The 23,612-nt window shown below is 40.5% G+C and overlaps 1 protein-coding gene across 1 annotated transcript; it reads right to left on the bottom strand.

Annotated features, from left to right (window-relative positions):
• Positions 1-567: 567 nt before the first annotated feature.
• TMEM35A (transmembrane protein 35A) lies at positions 568-13,509 on the bottom strand. The gene is made up of 2 exons (XM_029930121.1): positions 13,251-13,509; positions 568-2,389 (listed from the first exon to the last, which is right to left on the bottom strand). The coding sequence occupies exons 1-2, from the start codon at positions 13,368-13,370 to the stop codon at positions 1,982-1,984; spliced, it is 528 nt and encodes a 175-aa protein (XP_029785981.1). The 5' UTR covers positions 13,371-13,509; the 3' UTR covers positions 568-1,981.
• Between the last annotated feature and the right edge of the window lie 10,103 nt (positions 13,510-23,612).

Genomic DNA, 23,612 nt, shown 5'->3' with positions numbered 1-23,612 from the left:
TGCTTGATATTTTCTATGACAGTTGCTCCTATCTAGTAAAACTGAAAATTTCTCGAGTCATTTTTCATACTTTTAATGACTTCATAGATCCAAATGTGAATTAGAATGGATTTTAAACCTTCAATCCCCTTCTCTTTTGTAGATCGTGAAACTGGGGTTCTGAGTGGTGAAATAACGTTCCTAACGTGACAAGTCTGTGGCATTGGAAGTTGTGCCACTTTGTGGATACACACAGTGAAAGAACACTGGTTCACCTTTACTTAATATACCTGTAATTTTCTCTGAAATCACTCTTCCACCTTCCCTTGGCATCACCTAGTGAAACAGAACTTCCAAAACCTGAAAATTGTATTGACCCTAATTCTATGGCTTTCTGTCTTATATGCTGACACCACAAAAGTGTTGGGGAACTTAAAATGAGATTGGAAAGGTGGTAACCTCGTTAGTATACGAAGCGATTATACTTTTCCTTCTCTTTCTTCTCCCTTATTCAGAATCAGAAATAAAAGAGCCTGAATTGCTCGATATGACCTTTTCTTCCCAGATTTTCATTATTTGTCCAGACAGTTTCTTCCAAATTTCAAAAATTTTTATTTTGAAAGAATGAGAGGAATAAGACAGAGGTATCAATTAACAAGAACAATGACACTGAAGAAAATACAATAATTTGTACTCCCCACACACACAACACCCCCACCCCTCTCCCCATCCCTGGCACAATAATATTAAAACCATCAAAGCACACTTAACAAGGAGAAACAGCACTATGGAATGAAGAAAGCAAAGTTCCATACTGCTCAATCCAGCTAACCCATATCAAACGTCCCCCTGATAAACTCCACCCACCAGAATGGTAAAGGAGGTGTAGACAAGACAGCCATGGGAGTACTTGGATCTCTGCTTACACTAGCAAAGTTCAGTGAAGATTGAATAGGAGTAGTGAGTCTGTTTGGCTGGGAAACACTGGTTACAGCTCCTCTATCAAGTTTGAGATGATTTAGGAGAACAGCTAGAATTTGAGATTCACAGAATTCTAACAGGACTAATCCTTGCTCCCTCAACTGCAACAGTGGAGCAGCTGCCAAATCCTCCTGGTTAGCTGCTGAGAATAGTAGGAAGTGAGGCAGCTTTTGGCTTAAGAAAATCCAAAAAAGATGTCTGTTAACAAGTTACTGTGTCAGTTTCAAACTGTGAGTAAAGGAGCTTAGTAGGTTGGGTTGGGGCAAAGGCAAAGTGAAACTTCCAATTTTATCACTTGAAGAATTAGATTATATATGAACTTGCATATATCCCATGTTTTAATTAAACTGAATGTAGAGTATTTAAAATTTCAACAACTGTTACAGTGGAGGCTAATGAGTATAACTCAGTGTCTCAAATTGAAGGAATTTTTTCCTAAAGTGATAAATTGGTTCTGAGCTTAATCTATTAAGGGAAATTCCCTCATCCCACTGAAACAAAGCACTTGTTTATATCAGAAGTAAGTAGGATTCTCTTTATAGGAGGTTTATTTTATTCTGCCCTCACTAGAATCAGTCCATAAAGGGAAGAATACCTGTGCAGGATTAGTCCAAGATCACAGCCTTCTTCTTGCACCTGCATGCTTGCACACACACACACACACACACACACACACACACATACACACACACACAGAGTAAATACATGTTCCCACATATAATCTTACAGTCACATGCTTGCTGGAGTCCATCGCACAAATACACTTCAGTAGTTAGCCATATACATGTACATGCAGCAAGATGTGACAGTTGCCCCGGAGTGATTAAAGGTGGTGCCCATGTGTCTATGTGGGGAAGTCATCTTAGGGTATAGGTATACACAAGGCAATAGGACCATTAACTTGCAGATTCTATTTTTCCCTTTCTCTCAACATAAATCAAATGAAAAACACACACTGGCATCTTCCTGGGTGTCATGGAGGCAACTGCCTGGAAGGTCCACTTTTTGCACTTTTGCTTTCCTATGACAACTTCATTTTGCCCTGAGGGGCCTTCTCATATAAGGAGGACTGCTCCTCTGCATTCCCGACATTCCCTGCTTGCCCTGGTGGTGGTGAGGGCTTCTTCTCAGAAGACCGGTCTTCCGGCTTGCGGGCAATCAACAGGCGGCAGGTAAGCAGGATTCCAAACACCAGAGCATGGGCATAGCGTTTGAGAGGATCACCAACTAGCTGATGGAAGAAGAGTACAGCCAACACCAGCAAGAGTAGGAAGAAATTGGCCACATCTTTGGGACGCCCAGGCACCAGGGTCATGACAATGCCACAGACCACCTCAAGAGCACCAATGCTTTTGCGGAGGAGAATGGAATTGATCCCCATTTTCTTCAGCAGAGGGAGGGCTCGGACATAGCTCTTGTAAGCACGTTTCTAGAGTGAAATACCATAAGGAATGCCACATTAAACACGAATTTAACATTAGAATGAAGAAAACACTAGCAAGGTCTTCCTTCCCCACCATTCCCTTTCTATGTCCCCACCAGGTCCCATTTTTTTTGTACTGTGGCCCCTAAGTAAAATCCTTGTAGTTAAGATGAGAAAAAAAGCAAGCAATCTTCTGAGGTCTCTGTGATTTAAACCATAGTAACAGCACAAAAGAGAATATAGCTATATAGTTAAAATTATTTCTGATTCTAAATCATAAACAAAACTAAAAGCATTTTAAAAAGCTTAAGTGTGCCTGGGCAGTTCAGCTGATTAAGCATCCAACTCTTGATTCCAGCTCAGGTCATGATCTCATTGTTCTTGAGACCATGCCCTGCACTGGGCTCTGTCTGTGCTGACAGCATGGAGCCTGCATGGGATTCTCTCTCTCCCTCTCCCTCTGCCCATCCCTGCTTGTGCTCTCTCTTGCCTTCTCTCTCTCTGTCTCTCTCTCTCTCTCTTTCTCTCAAAATAAATAAATAAACATTTAAAAAAGAAAAAAAGAAATTTTATTGGGCCCCATAAAATCTGATATGGATTAACCACATCTACATTTTCTACTACTTGCCTCTCCAAACCCAGATGCATATGAATACCAACCAAAATGAAACAAGGCAAGGCACATTATGGTAAAGCTTCGCTAATTTAGACTTCCTTAATTTGGAATCTGTGATAATTCAGACAAAAGTTGAGCTAGAGTTTATATCTGTGAAATCTGTAAAAATTAAAACGTGAGTGCTAAGTGAATAGAAAAATACAAATGTATGCAAATACTAGACCCTTATATATCTTTAAAATATAGTAAGACAAAAATCATTCTCATGGTCATTGAGATAAATCCGTAGGCCTTTACAAGACACTGCTTTGATTAGCCTGGTGCAAGGTCACTAATTTTAATTCAACAAATATTTATTAAACACCCACCATGGATTATGCAATGGAGATAAGGAGGTAAATAAGACAAGATCTCAGTCTAGTGGCAGGAAATGATACATAAAACACCAGTATAAAGCAGCATGGTTAACAGCACATGATAGAAGCCCGTGCAAGGTCTAATTATAGCCCAAATGGAGATATCATAGAAAAGAGAAGAGAGTCACTGGATACATTTCAAAGCAATAAGATTATATTGACATTAGAGTAATAGATAATCATATTTTTTACTATATTCAGATTGGACTGATCCTCATTTTGTAGTAAATTGATGAGATTTTTATCAAATATCTTCTTAGGTTGGTCCACTGCTTTGTTTTCAGTAAGTATCCATTAATTCATTCAATATTTATTAAGTGCTTCCTTGTGCTAGGCACTGTACTAGGTACTTTGGATACAGATATTCTAAGGCCCTGCCTTCTTGAAGCTTGAGTTTGTATGAAGAAAATTTATGTAAATACAGAAGTACAATCAAGTGTAATGGGTGCTGAATAAAATCATACAGTGGATAGAGTAGAGGCAAACCAGAGTGGCCAAATCTTCCTAGATGGAAACTGAGAAAAGCTAGGGTGAACTATTAAATAAAGAGCAGGTGTTTGTAATATCAACAAGGGAAGGTCATTGCAGGCACAGGAAAATGGACAAGCAAAAGCCCAGAAGCACAAAATAGACGTGTGTGTTTCAAATACTGCCCAAGTGCCTGGGTGGCTCAGTCGGTTAAGCCTCCGACTTCGGCCCAGGTCAGATCTCACGTTCGTGAGTTCGAGCCCCGCGTCAGGCTCTGTGCTGACGGCTAGCTCAGAGCCTGGAGCCTGCTTCCGGTTCTGTGTCTCCTTCTCTCTCTGCCCCTCTCCCTCTCATGCTCTGTCTCTCTCTGTATCAAAAATAAATAAAACATTAAAAAAATAAAAAAAAAGAATCTAAAAAAAAAAACAAACAAATACTGCCCAAGTTCAGCATAGGTTGGGGGAGGGAGAGGTGAGAGTGAAACATGAGACAGGGGAGATAGATATGAATCATGGATCATGAGAACTATATATGTCCTCTTATATGTGTCTATATATGTGTCACCATGAGATCATGGAGAGCTATATGTTGTGTTGCATTGATGGACTCTATCCTATAAGCCAGAGAGAGCAACATAATTTGCTTTTGAAGACAGTCCCTCTGGAAATAGTGTGGAGGGTGGATTGGGAAAGGTATGCTTGGAAGCAAGGAAATCAAGTAAGAAACCTAGGGTAATGACAATAAGGAGAGAGGGAGGGGGACAGTCAAGGATATTTTTAAAGCAAAATCAGCAGCATTTGGTGTCATATTGGATGTGGACACTGAGGGAAAGGGATAAGTCAAGAAAGATTCTCTGGTCTCTGGATTGGGTACCTGTGTAGAAGGGTGTTACCATTCTCCAAGTTTGGGGATGCATCTGGAAGAACAGGTTGGGAGTGAGGCAAGGGGTAGGGAGGACTGAGGGAAATCATTTTTTTTTTTTAGTTGCAGTGTCTCTAAGACATCTAAGTGGGGATGTCTGGTAGGCAGCTCAGTAAGAGAGATCTGGGGTAAAGATACAGAATGGATAGTCATCAGTATCCAGGTAGAATGTATACAGTGGGAAAAATTGTGTGACAAATGTTTAAGAAATAGAAAAAGGGGGGCGCCTGAGTGGCTCAGTCGGTTAAGTGTCCAACTTCAGCTCAGGTCATGATCTCACAGCCTTGGGTTTGAGCCCCGCATTCAGCTCTGTGTTGATAGCTCAGAGCCTGGAGCCTGCTTCAGATTCTGTGTCTCCCGCTCTCTCTCCCCCTCCCCTGCTCACTCTCTGTCTGTCTCTCTCTCTCAAAATAAAATAAAGACATTAAAAAATATTAAAAAAAAGAAATAGAAAAAGGAAGAGAGTTTGCCAAGTAGACGGAAGAGAGTGTAGTCAGAAAAGTATGGGTAAAACCAAGAGACAAGGGCATGGGGGCATAGGTTTTCAAAAAGAGAAGAGTCAAAAGTTCCAGATGCAAGGCAACGGTTATGAAAATCGGGCAGAAAGCCATCCTGACCTCTTAGAAGCATCTGGCACTTACAATATGTTCATACATTCTAGGTTTGGAAAAATGTTAAGTCATTTCTGTCACTTTGGGATAAGTGGATGCACCTTATTTCATGAATTATCACGAGTGACACAAGATAATCCTCTATGAGGACTGTTAAAAGACCAATGGTTTAGTGGGAGAAAAAAAAACATGGGTTTTGATTCAAACAAATTTGCCTTTAAATCCCATCTCTGTTGCTTTCTACTTGGGTGTCCATAGGCAAATTATTTGACCTCTCTGAGCCTCATTTTCCTGACCAGGGTCAAGATTAAAGCGAAATGAGCAAGGCTATTTGCCTTGAATGCAACATTTAAGAGGATACCAAAAACAATTCTTGATTTGTAAAGAACAAAATATCAAAACATTAAATAAAGGCAGGATCCAACTGTGCATTTGTGCAGCCCTGCCTCACTTACCTCTTCCTAATTCTAGCCCTGTCAGATCCTGTGTTTAACATTTCACCTCACCCTTTCCCTGAGCATATAAAGAAACATAGCATGTTAGACATGCTTCCTCCCTCATCCCATTTTTGGTTCAATCAGGGACATTGAGAGAAATTAGAGGAGAGGTTCACCAGCAAGCAGCAGAAAACCCTGGGCTGAACTGAGCTGGACCGAAATGGAACAGAACATAGATGAGGGTTAGGGCAACTGATGGTGGGGAAACGTATGTCTGTTTCCTCTTGCTGTTAAACTAGATGCCACCTACCCACACTCTCCTCCTCTGCACTCTGGTAACAGTAGCAGGAGAACATTAAGGAAAGAAATCTAGACAGAAGAGGCTTCCTTAACACTTTTAAGTAAGGATCATTTTTAATTAACAACACAAAGCTTCCCAAGAGGCAGTTCCTAATCCTAAATGTAACCTTTGGACGTGATGAACACAGGAGATAAGAAGAGTTTCTTACAGTCAAGTTCAGAGCCAAGACTTTCAGATGCTGGCTGAGAGGCTTCTGGAAACAGTACTTTTTTGGCTAAGGCTAACCACCCATCATTCAAGAATAGAATAGATTCTTAACTATACCATAGTGGAATCTGTAGCCTTAGGCCAAATTTCAGGTCTTTACATCAAGTTCCTATGACTTCAGCGACCTTTTTTCTTTTTTTTTTAATGTTTATTTTTGAGAGAGAGAGACAGAGCACCAGTGGAGGAGGGGCAGAGAGAGAGACACAGACAGAATCTGAAGCAGGCCCCAGGCTCTGAGCTGTCAGCACTGAGCCTGACACAGGGCTGGAACTCACAAACCATGACATCATGACCTGAGCCACAGTCACTTAACTGACTAAGCCACACAGGCACCCCTAGTGACATTTTTTTGGTTACATGTGCTGTAACTCCTTATCACTTTTTCAGTTGTTTATCTAACTTCTTAAACTACAGCTGTGGATCTTTTATGCAGCTGTTGCCTGTTTATTTCCCTTCTTTTCTCCAGAGGAAGCTGCCGGTCCATAAGCCACTTCATCAAACCTTTAGTTCAAAGCTGAATAGATACAGATAGTATCTATTCTCCAAGACTCTAGACAGGGAGAGTTTAATTTGTTAGAGAAGGGACTCAGCTTGGGTGGGGTCTTGACATTATAGGAAGCACTTTCTTCTTTCTCCTGTGGAGTAGGATGGAGACATCAAAAGAGTCCTGCTATTGCTAGCCCCATCAAAGTTTGGTCTGGGCCACCTCAGTTCTAACAATAGAAGGGTCACATGTCTTGAGTCTATAGTGACTAGATTTCTAAAGACTTTAATTGTTCTGATACTAAGAATAAAGAGAGTTGACCGAGTCACTCTATTAAAAGGCTCTCACAGATCATTTAGGTCTGTTTCCTTTCCATTGCAATGACCTAGACCAAAACCATAGTTTCCTTATAGGGCAAGGAAGCAAGAAAAGAGGAGTGTTTAGTCAGATGTTTCAAATACCTTCAATGGGAAGCAATCATCCAGCAATATCCTTGGGCTGAGATTCTTAAGATATGGTAAATTTCAATTTTAGTTTTGCCCCTAAGTTGCTTGGAGAAAATTACTAAGTATTTTATTATTTGGCTTTCCCCTTTTATAAATTAAATGTGCAGTTTGGAGATTTAGTAAAACATCATAGCATCATGCATCAACCAAGGGCTAGAAACACACATTTCATTATTAACGAGCCATACAATGAGAAGTCCATGTGTTTGTAAGCCACAATGATTCTTTTAATGTAATAGTGATGAATCAAACAGGACCATTTTTATTATATGAGAAAATATGATTCAGACATGAGTCAAAAGCATATGAAGCCTCTCTAGTCATAATTTTTTGTCATTTACACTTCACAATATCTCATCTTAATGACATTATATAATGACATTAAATTTGAACAGTTCAAAACTGTCTAATTATGAGGCATCAGAGTGGTTCAGTCAATTAAGTGTCCAACTCTTGATTTCAGCTCGGGTCATGATCTCACAGTTTGTGAGACTGAGCCCCAGGTTGGCTCTGCACTGACAGTACGGAGCCTGCTTGGGATTCTCTCCCTCTCTCCCTCTCTGCCCCTCCCTGCTCACTCACTCTCTCTCTCTCTGTCTCTCTCTGTCTCTCTCTCTCTCTCTCTCTCTCTCTCTCTCTCTCTCAAAATAAATAAATAAACATTTTTTAAAAATTCTGTATAATTACATTCATCTTCAATTGCAGTTAATAACTGGTCCATGTCAAGTAACAGGTCAAAATGTGAACAGAGGCCAAGTGGTTTGTTTGGTCCACTTCAGTACACTTATGCCAGTTTGGTAGAAGGAAAAAACGGCTAATCTACTGTGTACTTCCATTTATATAACGTTCAAAAACAAGCAAAATGAACTTAGATTGTTAGAATTCAGGAAAGTAATCACTTTTGGGGAGGTAGTAGTTGGAAGGAGCCCTGAGGAGGGTTTCTGGGGAGCTGGTAATGGCCTGTTTCTTGATATGGGTGCTGGTTGCACAGGAGTATTCTGAAAATTGCTTGAGCTGTTCATCTACATTAGGTGCACATTTCAGAATGCTGTTATTCACTAAAATTTACAGAGAAAAAAACTATATGATAGCCAAAGAGAGCACTGACAAAAATATGTTTTGGCTAAAATTCTCAGCCTGGTTGCTATCTTAGACAACAAAGGCTGTCTTAGACATAACCGCTGCAGAATGTACTGACTCAAGTATGATTTTCCTGCATCTCTGTAGGGGAAAAAAGCCATATGTGAATTATGGATTATTTCCTAAGTGCAATAAAAAGCCATCACATGTTAAATTGCCATATATCCATGTGAATGATAAACACATTTTAATTAATTCTATTTCCCACTATCATATAGTACATACCTAAAGAAGAAGCTGGCAAACCTGATCCTACTAACCAAACTGCATTTTAGGGCAGAAGAATCTGTTAAACAAAGTAGCTCTGAAACAAGCACAGCTGCTGGCCATTGAGAGGGTACAAATCCCCAGTGTAGTTTAGTGTGGGATGGCTAGCTATATGAACTAAGCAAAGTCACTTCACATCTTAGGGTCAGTTTCCTCTCTGACGGAATAAAGGTACTGTACCACCTCAGAAAGCAATCAGTGAATTACTATCTTATTACCTAGCTGGAAAGCAATTAATGGCAGTGATTGGAGGCATAAAAGATTACCTGAGGACATTATGTAAACTGCCCAAACATATCTGGAGTGTTTTGCCAGGGTTATATAGGGAGAGGGCATTTAACCATAGATAAGCAAATCAATCAAATCAACAAACCTTCCCTATGAGGGGATGCAAAGAAGCAGAGAATTGTCCTGTTTTCCTTAGGGCCACAATCCCTTGGTTTTATTGTGACAGGAATTTGGTGTTTTCTTACCATTCTACATGGGGCCCCTTTTGATTACAGAATGGAACCACTGATACAAAGAGCTGAATACCAAATTTAGAGCGAGTCAACTATTTGTTTGTTCCCCATCACTACACTGGAAACTGCTTATCAACATTTGTAAGTGCCATCTCCCAATTTCAAGTGAGTTAATGAAGACATTTAGCCAAGGAAGTGGTCAGTCATTTTGAATTCACGTGGGCTTTAGAGTACTCTATAATGACACTTGCTAAACGTGGAGGAGTTATGAGGTGACACACACCAAATGGGAAATTCAGAAAGACATCTAAAAGTTCTGCACGGAATCCACTGTGCATTACCCGACAGCATGTGTGGAGTTTTCAATATTAGCTAATTGCATAAATGTCTGTTCAGCAGGGCATATGAAAATGGCATCTTGTTCTTCTAAATGCCTGATTTTAATGCCTTAAACTGATCATTCAAATTAGTCATAATGTAGAATCCATGATCATCATTACTTCACCCAGAGCATTTCTTAAATACTCACTATAAGTAAACACTATACTAGATGTTTGCATATATAATTTCAATTAATATTTGCAACAACTTTCTTTTTTATGTTTTTTTTAATTTATTTTTGAGAGACAGAGAGAGACAGCGCAAGCAGGGGAGGGTCAGAGAGAAGGAGACACATAATCTGAGGCAGCTCCAGGCTCTGAGCTAGCTGTCAGCACAGAGCCTGATGCGGGGCTTGAACCCACAAACCGCGAGATCATGACCTGAGCCAAAGCCGACGCTTAACCAACTGAGCTACCCAGGCGCCTCTGGAACAACTTTCTGAGGGAAGAATTATTACCCTCGTTTTACAGATGAGGAAACTGAGACACCAAGAACATCAGGATTCAAGCCCAAAACTATCTGAGTGAAAGCCTTCCATTAACTTTTCCTGGCTTCTGCAGCATACAGAAAACAAGTTCATAGTCATTTGTCTGCTTGGTTCTTAGCAATGATTCTCCATGGAGGGGACAATATGTAAGCATAACACTAAAGGTTTTAGAACAAGAAAAAGAATACTTGCGAAAAGAAAAAGAAAAACCAAAAATCTAAATTCGAAAAATTGGTTTCAAAGTAAAAGTATGTATTGGTGCAAGTTGATCTGTTATAAAAAAAGAAGCAAGAATGTACCAGATATTTTCAAGAATCAATTATAAGTTCTGACACCCAAAAAGGCAGTTGTGATCATTAATGACTCCTCTACTGCAAGTACTGAATCATGGATTTGGTTTCTAATCTCTGTTCCCACAACAGTTTACCCCATGATATTGGATAAGTTTAATCCATCAGTTAAATAAGAATAACTAATAAAATGAATTTACCTCACTGATATGTTTTAAAGAACAAATAATCTTTAAACAACACTTCATGACTGTCAATACAGAGAAATCACTCCTAAATGGAAAACAAAAAAATCCCAGATAATTATCCCAGCTAATCTAGACTTGGGGTCCTGAGGGGCCACACGCTTTTCTAAGAGCAAGAAATGGCTCCTGTACTACAAAATCAAGATCCAACCAAAGAAATCTGAAGGGTGGTGACCAGCCAAGACAATGCTCCAATGATTCATTCATTCACTCATCCATTCAACAAATATAAATTGAGCACCTTCTTTGTACTAGAATTGAATTTTTCCCGTTTTCTATGGACTCAAGAATACAGCATGGCCAGCCCAGGACTGGTGCAGTGGGCCCTGTACTGGACAGCTATCTCCAGCCTGGGGCTCAATGTTCAATGCAGGAGGAGGCCTTGGAAAAGGCAATCTGAAAATCCTCCTCAAGCTTCATACTACTGTGAGGTCTACCTCCCAGCTAGATACAGTTCTTCCATTCTCTCCAGATGCCACTGAACACATAACCAGAATTGTGTACACACACGCACACACACACAACACAACATATACAATGGTTCTGTCCTGCTGTATTAGCTTATACCTATTTAAATATGTTCCTTTGTGTGATATGAAAACTTGATATTGGTTTTTTCTGCCTTTCACTAGACTGCAATAAACAGCTCTACTCCCTAGGAAGAAACCTATTGTAAACCCATTTGTGGCTGGTCCTCCTCAGGAGCTCCTGCCAAGCTGGCAGGAAGCTTCCCAGATGACTCCATCTTAGTTGGATTGCCTTCAGAGTCTAACATTGTACTTAGGGTGCAGCTTGGGAGAGGGGGCTCTAAAACAGCTGAGGAAGGTCTAGGGGACAGGAAGTATACCGAAGAAGCATATTATGTCCTGAGGAAAGGGAAAAGCTCAGAAATATCTAAGATGCTTATACAAACATAGAAATATCTGTACATACAAAAACTAAAGCAAAAGCATATTCATGTATTTATAATCTAACACCAAACTACTACCACCAAGCCAAAAATATAGTGACATATCCCTCCCACCCTGTCCCTCTGCCTTTGGTGGCTTCTGCTACCCCCACCTCCCTGCCCCTCCCCACTGCAGGCTGCCTTGGATACTTATTTTGACCCGATTTCAATTCCATCTGGTCAAGCATGTTGGGAGGAGGGGAGGGGAGAAGGAGAAATACATTAGGATTTGCCACTGGGGCTACACCTAGAGCCTTGAGTCCCAGCCACCCTTCCCAACCCCAGGGTGATCCTGTGGTAAGAGAGACAAGGAAAGCACCAGCTCAAACCCTGACACAGAGGCCAGAGCTGCCTGCAAACATTTTCAGAGCATCTAAAATTTGCCAGTCTCCATTCACTTGCAGCTCCTGTTAAGGAGCCCTGGAAGGCTCCGCAGTGGGCTCCAGGAGAGCTATTTATTCCTGTCAACGTGTGGGGCTATTCCTCCTTGCCTCAGCCCTAACAGGGAGTCCCTCTAGCCTCTTTTCTCTCTTTCTTCCTATTCCTCCCCTAAGCTCCTTTCCTTTTTGACCTTGAGAGCCCAGTAATGGGTTCCCTCCCATTACTGGCAGTCTGGCAAAGGCAGTAAGAAGCAGGTTCTCTTCAGCTGGGTTGGAGAAATAAAGAGGCAAAGTGACAGGGGGAGAGGCGAGAGACCGAAAGTACTGGAAACAGCCCCTGCCATCTCCTTACACTCCACAGCGTAGGAACAAGTCCTCTTCACGCCCAACTGGGGTGAGCAGCCCAGCCCCCAGGTTGCAGAGGAAATGTTTTGGCCAGTCACCTTCCTTGATTCCAACTCTGCAGAGGGGAAAACCTGCAGAGGACCTGGCCCTGAGCATCCACAGGAGGCAAGGTGGGGATTATGGATTATTTCGCAAGGAGCAAAGAGGCAGACTTTGCGGATTTTGCAGAGTAGCCCACGAACAAAACAAAACAAAACAAAACATCCAATCCCCCCTTGAGTGAAGGGAAGAAGCAGGCGCTCAGCGACCTTTATTTGAGCCAAGACTGCTTTGTTTCAAGGATACAGACACACACGCCCAGACAGCTAGGGGATCAGCTCTAGCCTGGAAAGAGGAATACCTTTCCCGCCCCTAAAAAATCGCTGGTTTAGTAGCCCTTTCTCCCTCAGCTCTTTCCCTCCTTCCCCTTTGTTCTTTCCTGACGATAAATAAACTCTCCAGCTTGTTAAACTCTTAGCTCCAAGGGAAGGAATAAGACTTGCAAACTGGTTGCCCAGACTTTGGGTGTGCTAGAAGGAGGGAAAGGTTCCTGCCAATGACAGGTGCTACGTAGGTCTCAGCATTCGGGTTTACTTGGGGGTGGGGGTGTACTCGCTTGGCAACACCTCCCCCAACTGGTGTTCAGTAGCTCCAAAACAGTTGCTCCCAGCATAGCCCATATCGCTCTTGCCCAGCTGCTCCTTCAGAGCTGCAAAGTTGTTTGGGAGAAGGGATGGTCCGGGGTGGGGGTAGGGTGAAGGGGATGGGACCACAGACAGGGAAGAAAAGAAGGGGAGAGGTACTCGCACTCCCGGGGGGGGGGGTGCCTCCCTCCTCACCCGTTTGTCTCACTTACCATCTCACTGTAGGCGTCCTTGCTGAGCCTGGGGGTCAACTTGATAGTTCCCATGAAAACAAAGAAGAGTCCCAGGGCCACTGAGAGGGCCACGACAGTTACGGTTCTGGGAGACGCCATGGGGTCACCAAGGCAGGTCCCAACCAATCCTTTGGCTTTGCGCACCCTAAGGCGCAGGCAGTTAGCACAGGAAGAGCTAGAGGGACGTAGAGCTGGAGGGACCAGGCGGAGGCAGAAGGCAGCTAGAATGACAAAGGGAGAGGAGGGAGCTGGAGAGAAAAATTGGGAGAACGAGATTCAACCTCACTCACTACAACAATCGCTGGGTCCTAATGCCCTACGCTTATGCCGCTCTGGCCAAAAGCAGTCTGAAAGTTAAATGGAGCTCTCAACAGAGGTGGAAACTTAAAATGAGGAAGTCGTAAAATGGGGAAAAGGTAGGTTACCCTTTGAGTTCAGTCCCTGGGCAGCCTCTGGAATGAGGAAGCCGGGAAGACCTCCTTTCCACCACTTCCCACCAGGAGCACTTTTCATCTTTATCGTCCTCTAGTTATTCACTCCTGTTTTTTCAACCTCCCTCCTTCTCTCCCCTTTTGCTTTCCCTCAGTCAAAAACATTAGTCCTCAGTTTGCTGGTTTCTGCAGTGGGCAACATTCAAAGATAAAACTGCAAAGTTGTCAGGTTCCATTGCTGCTAAAGAACACTTTATCTTTCTCTTCCTCAAAAACCTTTAATGGTTCCCATTGCCCAGTGGTTAACTCCAAGGTTTTAAATTAGGCATTTGAGGCCCTCCACATTTTGACCTCTGCCTCCCTTTGGAGGTTTATCTTCCAATAGCTTCATGCCACCCCTTATCTCCTATTTATTCATGTCCCCATAAACCTGAACTTTCCCACGTCTCCCTACTCTATCACTCTTCATTAACATTCAAACTTTTCCTCAATGTAACATTCTCTGTAAAGCCCTTTTCGATCCATTCCCAGCTGGATATGATTTCTCCATCCTCTGATTTCCTGTACCATTAACCAATGTCTGTTGACTGTTTACTAAGTGCTAGATACTGCCCTTTACTTATATTAACTCATTCAGTCTTTTATTTATTTATTTAGAGAGGGAGAGAGATAGAATCCCAAGTAGGCTGTGTGCTGTCCTCAATCCCACAAACTTTCGGATCGTGCCACAAACTGTGAACTGTGGGATCATGACCTGAATTGAGTTGGAGGCTTCACCTACTGAGCCACCCAGTTGGCCCAACTCATTCAGTCTTTACAGCAACACTGTGAGCTAGGTGTGAGCTCCCATTTTATGGATAGACCATTGAGGCACAGGGAAGTTAAAATAACTTGCCCAAGACTAGATGCTAGTAAATGGAGAGCCAGAATTCAAACCTAGGCAGCCATTTCCAGAGTCCAGGTTCTTAACCATTGCTCTATTGCCTCTCTGCGTACTTTCTACTTTGCATAGTAAGTATGACACTGACCCGATTCTGCTTTTCCCTGTAATTACACACACACACACACACACACACACACACACACACACACACACTTTTGATGAGGCAGTAAGAGAGAGTTTATTAAGAGGGAGTCTGGAGTCAGGTCGAGAAGGTCCAGCGTTTAAATGCAAGCTCTGCCACTAACTCTGCAAACTTGAATAAGTCCCCCAACTTCCATTTCCACGTCTATAAAATGTGTATGAAAATTCTGCCTCAAAGGTTTGTTGTGAGAATTCAATATAAGTAAATTGCCTAGCATAGTGTCTAACATATAATCATGTAGTTCCTTTCTTTCCTTCTTTTGCTTTTCTAATCTACTCCACGGTTAGTTTAGATTATAAGCATTTCAAAGGTAGGAACAACTTCTATATATTCCCCATAGTACCTAGAGCAACGCCAGATCCTAATAAATGTTCCTTGCCAAAAACAAAAACAAACAAACAAACAAACACAAAGAAACAAAAAACTGATGAGGGGCACCTGGGTGACTCAGTCAGTTAAGCAGCTGACTTCATCTCAAGTTAGGATCTCACAACTCTTGGGTTCAAGACCTGCATTGGGCTCTGCGCTGACAGCTCAGAGCCTGGTGCCTGCTTCAGATTCTGTGTCTCCCTCTCTCTCTGCTTCTCTCCCGCTCATGCTCTCTTTCTGTCTGTCTCTCAAAAATAAATAAACATTAAAAATTTTTTAAAAACTTGATGAATTTGAATGTACATATATCCCTGGAAGTGGTAACACTTGAGGTTTAGCAATCATTTACATTTATTGTGGAAGAATTTAAATCTTTCATGATTATGATTTGGCCTATAAATTAGTGAGTGACTACAATGTGCACACAAGTGAATTAGGCAGTATGGGAATATGCAGATAAATGAAGCATAGACCCTGCTCCCAAGGAATTTGTTGTACAGTAGAGAGTGAGATTTGTTAGAAAGGAGTAAAAGGAGCAATTAGGGAAGCCCATTCACATAGTTAAGCAACTGATATATATATATATATGTGTGTGTGTGTATATATATTTATATTTATATTTATATTTATATATACATTTTATATATATGCACACACCATTGTCCTTTCAAATTAAATGCTAACAGGAAAAATAATATTCATCATAAAAATCTTTCTTTTTATAACGAGCAGAGAGAGAGGGAGACTCAGAATCAGAAGCAGGCTCTAGGCTCTGAGCTGTCAGCATAGAGCCTGATACGGGGCTCAAATTCACGAACTGCGAGATCATGACCTGACCTAAGCTGAAGTTGGATACCCAACCAACTGAGCCTCCCAGGATCCCCAGTAATATTCATTATAAAATGTGTAAAATACTGAATAATAGAAATACTACTAATAAATATAAGGTAAAAATAACTCACAATCCCAACGTGCAGAGATGAACATTGTTATTGTGATTGGTCAATATTCTAACTGACCTTTTTCCTAAATGCCTCTCTATGTACAAAATATATATAAATAGTTTTTCAAAATTTGATCCTACTAAAGAGTCAGTTTTATACCCTGCTTTTTCCCACTTGTTAGCATTTTTCCGTATCATTAAACTATCTTCAAAATGATTGTATAATACTTCACCATCATTTGAATGTACTGTAATTCATTTAACTATTCTCATATTGCTAGATATTATTGGTTTCATGGTGTTTGCTTCTGCAAATAAGGATGCAATGCATCTGTTGGTGGGAATGCAAACTGGTGCAGCCACTCTGGAAAACAGTATGGAGGTTCCTCAAAAAATCAAAACATCAAAAATAGAGCTACCCTATGACCCAGCAATTGTACTACTAGGTATTTATCCAAGTGATATAGGTATGCTGTTTGGAAAGGGCACATGCGCCCCAATGTTTATAGCTGCACTATCAACGATAGCTGAAGTATTGAAAGAGCCCAAATGTCCATCAATGGATGATTGGATAAAGAAGATGTGATACACACACACACACACACACACACACACACACACACACACACACACTGGAGTATTACTCAGCAATCAAAAAGAATGAAATCCTGCCATTTGCAACTACGTGGGTGGAACTGGAGGGTATTACGCTAAGTGAAATTAGTCAGAGAAAGAGAAATATCATATGACTTAACTCATATGAGGACTTTAAGATACAACACAGATGAACATAAGGGAAAGGAAGCAAAAATAATATAAAAACAGGGAGGGGGACAAGACATAAGAGACTCTTAAATATGGAGAACAGAGGGTTACTGGAAGGGTTATGGTAGGGGGGATGGGCTAAATGAGTAAGGGGCATTAAGGAATCTACTCCTGAAATCATTGTTGCAGTATATGCTAACTTACTTTAATGTAAATTTAAAAACATAAATTAAATTTTAAAAAATGCGATGCACATCTTTGTATATCAATTCCTGAATTTTTCCTTAGGATAAGTTTCTAGAAGTTGGATGGATCAAAATTATGAACTTTTCATATTTATATATATATATTTTTTTAGTTTTCTTTTTATTTTGAGAGAGAGATTGAAAGCATGAGCAGGGGAGGGGCAGAGAGAGACAGAGAAGGAGAATCCCAAGGAGACTCTGACAGAGACCCATGTGGGTGGGCCCATCTCACAAACCCTGAGATCATGACCCAAGCCGATCAAGAGTCAGATGCTCAACCAACTGAGCCACCCAGTCGCCCCATGCATATTTATTTTTATGTGACTATATTTAATAACAGGTAACATTTACTTATCACCTAGAAGATGCCAGACACAATGCTAAGTGATTTGCATGTATTTTGAGATTAGTACTATTAATTCCCTCCATTTTGTGAATGAGAAAACAGAGCAAGGAGTGATGCAGCTCCCCAGGTCCAGAACTGGGCTGCCATCTATTGGGGTATTCAACTTAAACCTGTGTTGTTCCTCCATTTGCTGTTGCTATTCCTTTAAATGATTTGAAAAGATGAATGTTTAAAAGATTCTTGATACATATTACATATGTGCTTTCCAAAAAGCAAATTTACTGTCCCATCAGCAGTATAGAATATGTACACATCACCACATCAGATCTGCATTGAGAATTTCAGTGTTTTTCATCTTCACCAATTTCATTAATAAAAATTTGTATTTTGTACATTTTTAGTGTGTTAGAACATTTCTTCATAAATTTTTTGGTCATATGTATATCTTCTGTTTATGTCCTTTTCCATTTTTATTTTGAGTATTGATGTTTTTGATTGATTCATAAGAACACTTCATATCATACTAACATCAGTTATGTTTTAAATATTTTCCCCAGTTTGTGTTTGCCAATAAATCTGGTAGAGTCAAATCTGGCAATACTTTTATGACTTTTTTATTGCTTTTGCACCTAGAAAATTCTTCCCATTCTAGTGGCCCCTGGGTGGCTCAGCTGGTTGAGCATCCAACTCAATTTCAATTCAGGTCATGATACCAGATTATGGGATTGAGCCTCATGTGGAGACCTGCATCAGGCACACTAAGCATGGAGCCTGTTTGGGGTTCTCTCTCTCTCTCTCTCTCTCTCTCTCTCTCTCTCTCTCTCTGTCTCTCTCTCCCCCTTCTCCCCCTCCCTACCTCCCTCCCTCTGCCCCTCTTTTGTGCCACTAACTCAAGCTGTGTCTCTCTCAAATTAAAAAAAAGAAAATTCTTCCCAATCTCAAAATTTAACATTTCCTTATACTTTTTATTTTTTTAATTTTTAAAGTTGATTTATTTATTTAAGAGAGAGACATAGACAGAGTGAGCAGGAAGGTGCAGAGACAGAGGAGGAAGAGAGAGAATCCCAAGCAGACTCTGCACTGTCAGCACACAGCCCCACGCAAGGCTCAAACTCATGAAACCTGAGGTCACGTCCTGAGCTAAAATGAAGAGTCAGATGCTTAACCAAATGAGCCACCCAGGCGCCTCAAAATTTGCTTATACTTTTTAAAGCTGTTTTATGCTTTCATTTTTTTACATTTAATATTTTTGATGAATTCTATCTTCATTGGTTTGTGATGTTTCCTTTATTGTATATTGGGTCCTTATCTTTTTATTAGGTCAGTCTCAAGGCTTCTGTTCCTTTGATTTGTTTGTTGATTCTTATGACAATACTATGTTTTAAATGTTATAACGTATGTATACATTTTAATATCTTATAAGCCAAGTATTTCCTCATTATCATTCTTTTTTGAAAATTTCTTTGCTATTATCCTTATTCATTATTTTAGGTGAATTTAGAATCACTTTATCAAGGTGAAATAACTTTGAATCTTGATTGGATTGAATTAAACATATAATTAATTTTTAAAAGCTGTCATCTTACAAAATTTAGCTTTCCCATCCAGAAATATGGCATCAATTTCCATGTATTCAAATCCTAGATATACAAATATCCTTGTTTTCTTTGTGTAAAGCATATTCCTTTCTTAAGTTATTTCTAGGGATTCTATGCTATTGTTGTCATCTCAAATGAATTTTTATCTCCATTGTATCTTCTAACTGGTTGTTGCTGGCTTATAGGAAAACCATTGATTGCTTTTAAGCCACTTCTTTGAACTCTTTTCTGAACTCTCTTATCTGAGTTAAATCTGAGTGTTTCAGTGGATTCCCTTGGCTGTTTTCTGGCTAGACAAAGGAATGAGCTATAAATAATCATGATTTTTGTCTCCTTTCCAAAAGTTATACCTCATTTCTTTTTCACATCTTACTGTGTTAGCTACAGACCAGCTTCTAACATTTGTCTGGCCTGGGGCAAGAGTGTGAATGGAGGCCCACTTACCACATGTCAAGAAACCAAGAATTGAAACACAAAGAGAAGCAAGAAACCCAATACTTATTGCTACTGGAACACAATCATTGTTATGGAAGAATCTATTGCTTTTGAGAGAAGAAGGACTTGACAAGTTGATTTGTCTTTTCTCTTACTAAGAACTTCTGCTACTCAAATTCTCCCTGCTCACCAAAGCATTTGTCTGATAGCAGCAGTGGAAGTCACAAACCATCGTGGCTTTAGGATGCATTTGCCTTTTGTTCCAAGTACACAGGGCAAGCAATATGAAGTATTCCCCTGACATTTTAATGATGTTAATTATGAGAGCAAAGGTTTAGGGTTATGTGTTGTGTCAAAACTGAGCACTGGATCCTGAATGTCATAAGTGCCCATGTCTTCTTTAATAAATGTATTTTTGTGTGTTTGTAATACAAAGGATCCTCTAAACTGTGCCCAGGTCTGATGATGGTGCTGGTTACTCAGAACACCTCTAAGCACTTTTAAAGACTAGCTTTGTCTTCAAGCCTAGTTAGAATACTTCCAGTTAATAGCTGTCATTTACTGAGGTCTTGCCATGTGTCAAATGTCATTATAAGTGTTCTACATACATTGTGTCATTCATTCCTTACAATAACACCCCAAAATAGGAACTCTTGTTATTAGACTTTGCTTGGCTAGGTAACTTGTTCAAAATCACATGTCTGGATGCTACTGAGCTGGGATTTGAAACCGAGGTATGTCTGACAAAAGTTCACTTTATCAACTGCTACATTATGCAAACTTCTATTTTGTCATTTATAATAATGTTAGCTATTGGTTTGATATGATTCTTTGTCTTTAGTTGGCTCTAGAGGCAGAATAGTATACTGGATTTTTAAAATTTTTTAAGTTTATTTTTGAGAGACAGAGATAGAGCAGGAGTAAGGCAGGGTCAGAGAGAAGGAGATACAGAATCCAGAGCAGGTTCCACACTCTGGGCTGTCAGCACAGAGCCCAACCCTGGGCTTGAACTCATGAACTCTGAGATCAAGGGCTGAACCGAAGTCAGCCGCTTAACAGACTGAGCCACCCAGGTGCTTGAAACTGAACTGAGATTCAATAACTTGTTCCTACAAAGAGGTGGCTCTCCTTGTCTCTTAAGGGATGAGAAATTCTATTCTTGATTAATACCATTCCTTACATTTTACCATTTGCATATTTGTAGGTTTTCATTCCAACTGCAGAAGTCTCTGGGTGGTGACTATACCAGGGGTTACAAATTCACATGCCTACAGAGGGTGAAGAGTTAATGTAAATGTGTAAATCCCATGAGACATTAGGCATCAGATGCTAAATTTTTTGTATTGTGACCCCTGAATGCTCTGAAAAATTCTGGGATAACTACTAATGAAGCCTCCAGTTATGTACAGTACAGATCATCCTGCATTATTTTGGTGATTTTCAAAATGTGGCCTGAGAACCCCAAGAGACCAAGTGGTCTGTTATTTCCTCAAGGTACTTTGTGGGTTTGTCTCTTAGAGTATTAATTATACTTTGTTTCTGGTGTGCTTTCACTTGGTGTCTCATCCAAAGAAGCATCATTTCCCCCAATTTGTTATGCGAGAGGTTTGCTATGACATATACAAGGTAGAGGTTCTGCAGACTCATTTGCTTGTCATAGTGGTCCCAACTAAAAGACTGCGAGATCCGTAGAAGAGTGGGTACAACACTCACACCTTCCATAGAGTCAGCGTCATGACTTGCTCTGTAGGCTAAGATGCCTTAATTTTATCACTAGCTTACCACATATGGAACAATATACTAGGCGTTGTATAATTACACCAGGCATATGTAAATATACTAGCCCGTTCAATCCTCAAGACAACCCTGTGAAACAAGTCCAATGAGTTATAATATTAGGCCAGTTTTTACAGATGGGGAAATTGAGGCTCAAAGAGGTTAGGCCATTTGCCCAAGGTCATCTTCTCAGGAGTGGCAGAGCTAGAAAGAGAGTATGCCTGTCAGCAGGGCCTACATTATTGGTTGTTAACCTTTGCTGGCATTAGAATCACCTGGAACTTTATTTTTAAGGCATGTAAGCAGGGCCCATCTGCAGAGATTCTGATTCCACTGGTCTGGAGTGGGTCCTCGTTTTAAAAAAGCTCTCCACGTGGGGCACTTGGGTGGCTCAGTCAGTTGAGAGTCTGACTCCAGCTCAGGTTATGATCTCTTGGTTCATGAGTTCAAGCCCCACATTGGGCTTTCTACTGTCAGCACAGAGCTTTCTTCTGATCCTCTGTCTCCCTCTCTCTCTACACCTTTCCAATCACTCTCTTTTTCTCAAAAATAAATAAACATTTTTAAAAAAGCTTTCCAAGTGATTCTAATGCGCATCCATACTAGTGAATAATGCAGTCTGCTTTGTTGCCTCAAAACTCAGCGTTCTCAGCTGTATCTCAGGGAAACACAAGGCACTTGGTGGGGAAAGAGTGAAAAGTGAAAAGAGAAACAAGGTTATGGTGGGGTGAGTGTCTCTGTATACTGTAGGTGACATATGTAAAAGGTAGGTGGGAACAACACATTCTGAGGACAGCTTACAGGGTAATAGCTCTTTCCTCAGCTTCACAAGTAGTGCTAATCGAGACCCTCTACAGCATCAGACGAATGTGTCAGTTATATCAAAATCCCAACTGACAGATATCTGTACTTGGCAAATCCTGCTCTTCACTTTTAACTCTTTGAGTTACTTCCAAAGGGGAATCAAGATCATACTGTATACATATCAGGTTTTTTTTTTTTCTGCAGCTGTCAGGACCAAGTCAGAAACTTAGCCTAACCCAGGATATGTCTATTGCCAGAAATACTGTGTTCTGTAAGCACAGCCTATGTGCTGTGTTGTCCCCCAGGGTGCAGCCTCTTGTTTGGTCTTCCTGGAGAGGCTGAGGCCATGACTGGAACCTGCAGTTCAGAACATCCACAAGGGCCCTGAGCAATGAGCCATAAGGGGAATGTCAGCTTTCTGTATGTCTTTACAGCTCATCTGTCCTTGAGGGAAGGCAGTAGAGTACAGAGTGCAGGTCTTCTGCTCAAGCAACAACAGAATCATGTGGGAACTTGTTAGAAATGCAAAATCTCATGAAAAATAAGATAAAACAGGGAGGGATACAAACCATAAGAAACTCTTAAATACAGAGAACAAACTGAGGGTTGCTGGAGGTTGGGGCAAGTGGGAGGATGGGCTAAATGGGAGATAGGCATTAAGGAGGGCACTTGTTGGGATGAGCACTCTGTGTAAGTGATGAATCTCTGGCTTCTACACTGTATGTTAACAAACCTGAATTTTAAAAAATCCAAATGCTCTGGTCCTACCCTATACCTACTGAATCAGAGAGTCTAGAAAGGGGCTCCAGTAATCTGTTCTATCAAGTCTTCCAAGGAATTTTGATGCACACTAAAATTTGAGGACTGCTGATTAAAAGTTAAAAGATTAAAAGTGGAGACACAGGGATCAGACAGCTGAATTCAAGTGCTGGGTCGACCACTTACTGTGTGACTTTGGGCAAGTTATTGACCTCTGACTAAATGTCAATTACCTCATTTGTAAAATACAGCTACCAATTTTCTTATCTGTAAAACAGGTACCTACATGGGATAATGCACATAGAGCACCAAGCATGGTACAAAGCACAAAGTAAGGATTCAGTACATGTTGAATACTCTTTTGAAATATAATATTATTATTATTATTATTATTATTATTATTATTATTATTATTATTAAGGCTTTTCTGGGTAATCACTTTCATTTCCAACATAATTGGGTTCCTTTGGAAAAGATCATAATTAAAAGATCAGAAACCAAATAGTGTATCTTAAACAACTCAATGGGAATGGGGCAGAAAGTATTTCACTTATGTTTCTTCACAGAATCATGGAATATAAAAACATAGGGGGACATCTTAAAACACAATCTAGTTCTACCATTCCATTCAACTTCATAATGACTCTTAAAAGAATTCCAGGTGCATAGCATTCAGAAAATAAAGTAGAGATAAGTGTCATTATTTTTATGGGTTTGCTGGTGTTGGTGATTTACAGAGGATCAAAATTTTGGCCTCTAGGTTTTTATAGAATTTGTGCCCTTGA

The sequence above is a fragment of the Suricata suricatta genome, chromosome X, assembly GCF_006229205.1.
Source record: "Suricata suricatta isolate VVHF042 chromosome X, meerkat_22Aug2017_6uvM2_HiC, whole genome shotgun sequence".
NCBI classification, from domain to species: Eukaryota; Metazoa; Chordata; class Mammalia; order Carnivora; family Herpestidae; genus Suricata; species Suricata suricatta.
The sequence above is the reverse complement of the archived record's forward strand: the minus strand, read 5'-3'. Positions and strand labels throughout refer to the sequence as shown.

What these genes read in the sequence shown, in the direction of transcription:
- TMEM35A (XM_029930121.1), bottom strand. Translation starts at nt 13,370, where the DNA reads ATGGCGTCTCCCAGAACCGTAACTGTCGTGGCCCTCTCAGTGGCCCTG. An exon ending in AGGACGCCTACAGTGAGATG is followed by an intron (nt 2,390 to 13,250) that starts GTAAGTGAGACA and finishes ATTTCACTCTAG; the next exon opens with AAACGTGCTTACAAGAGCTA.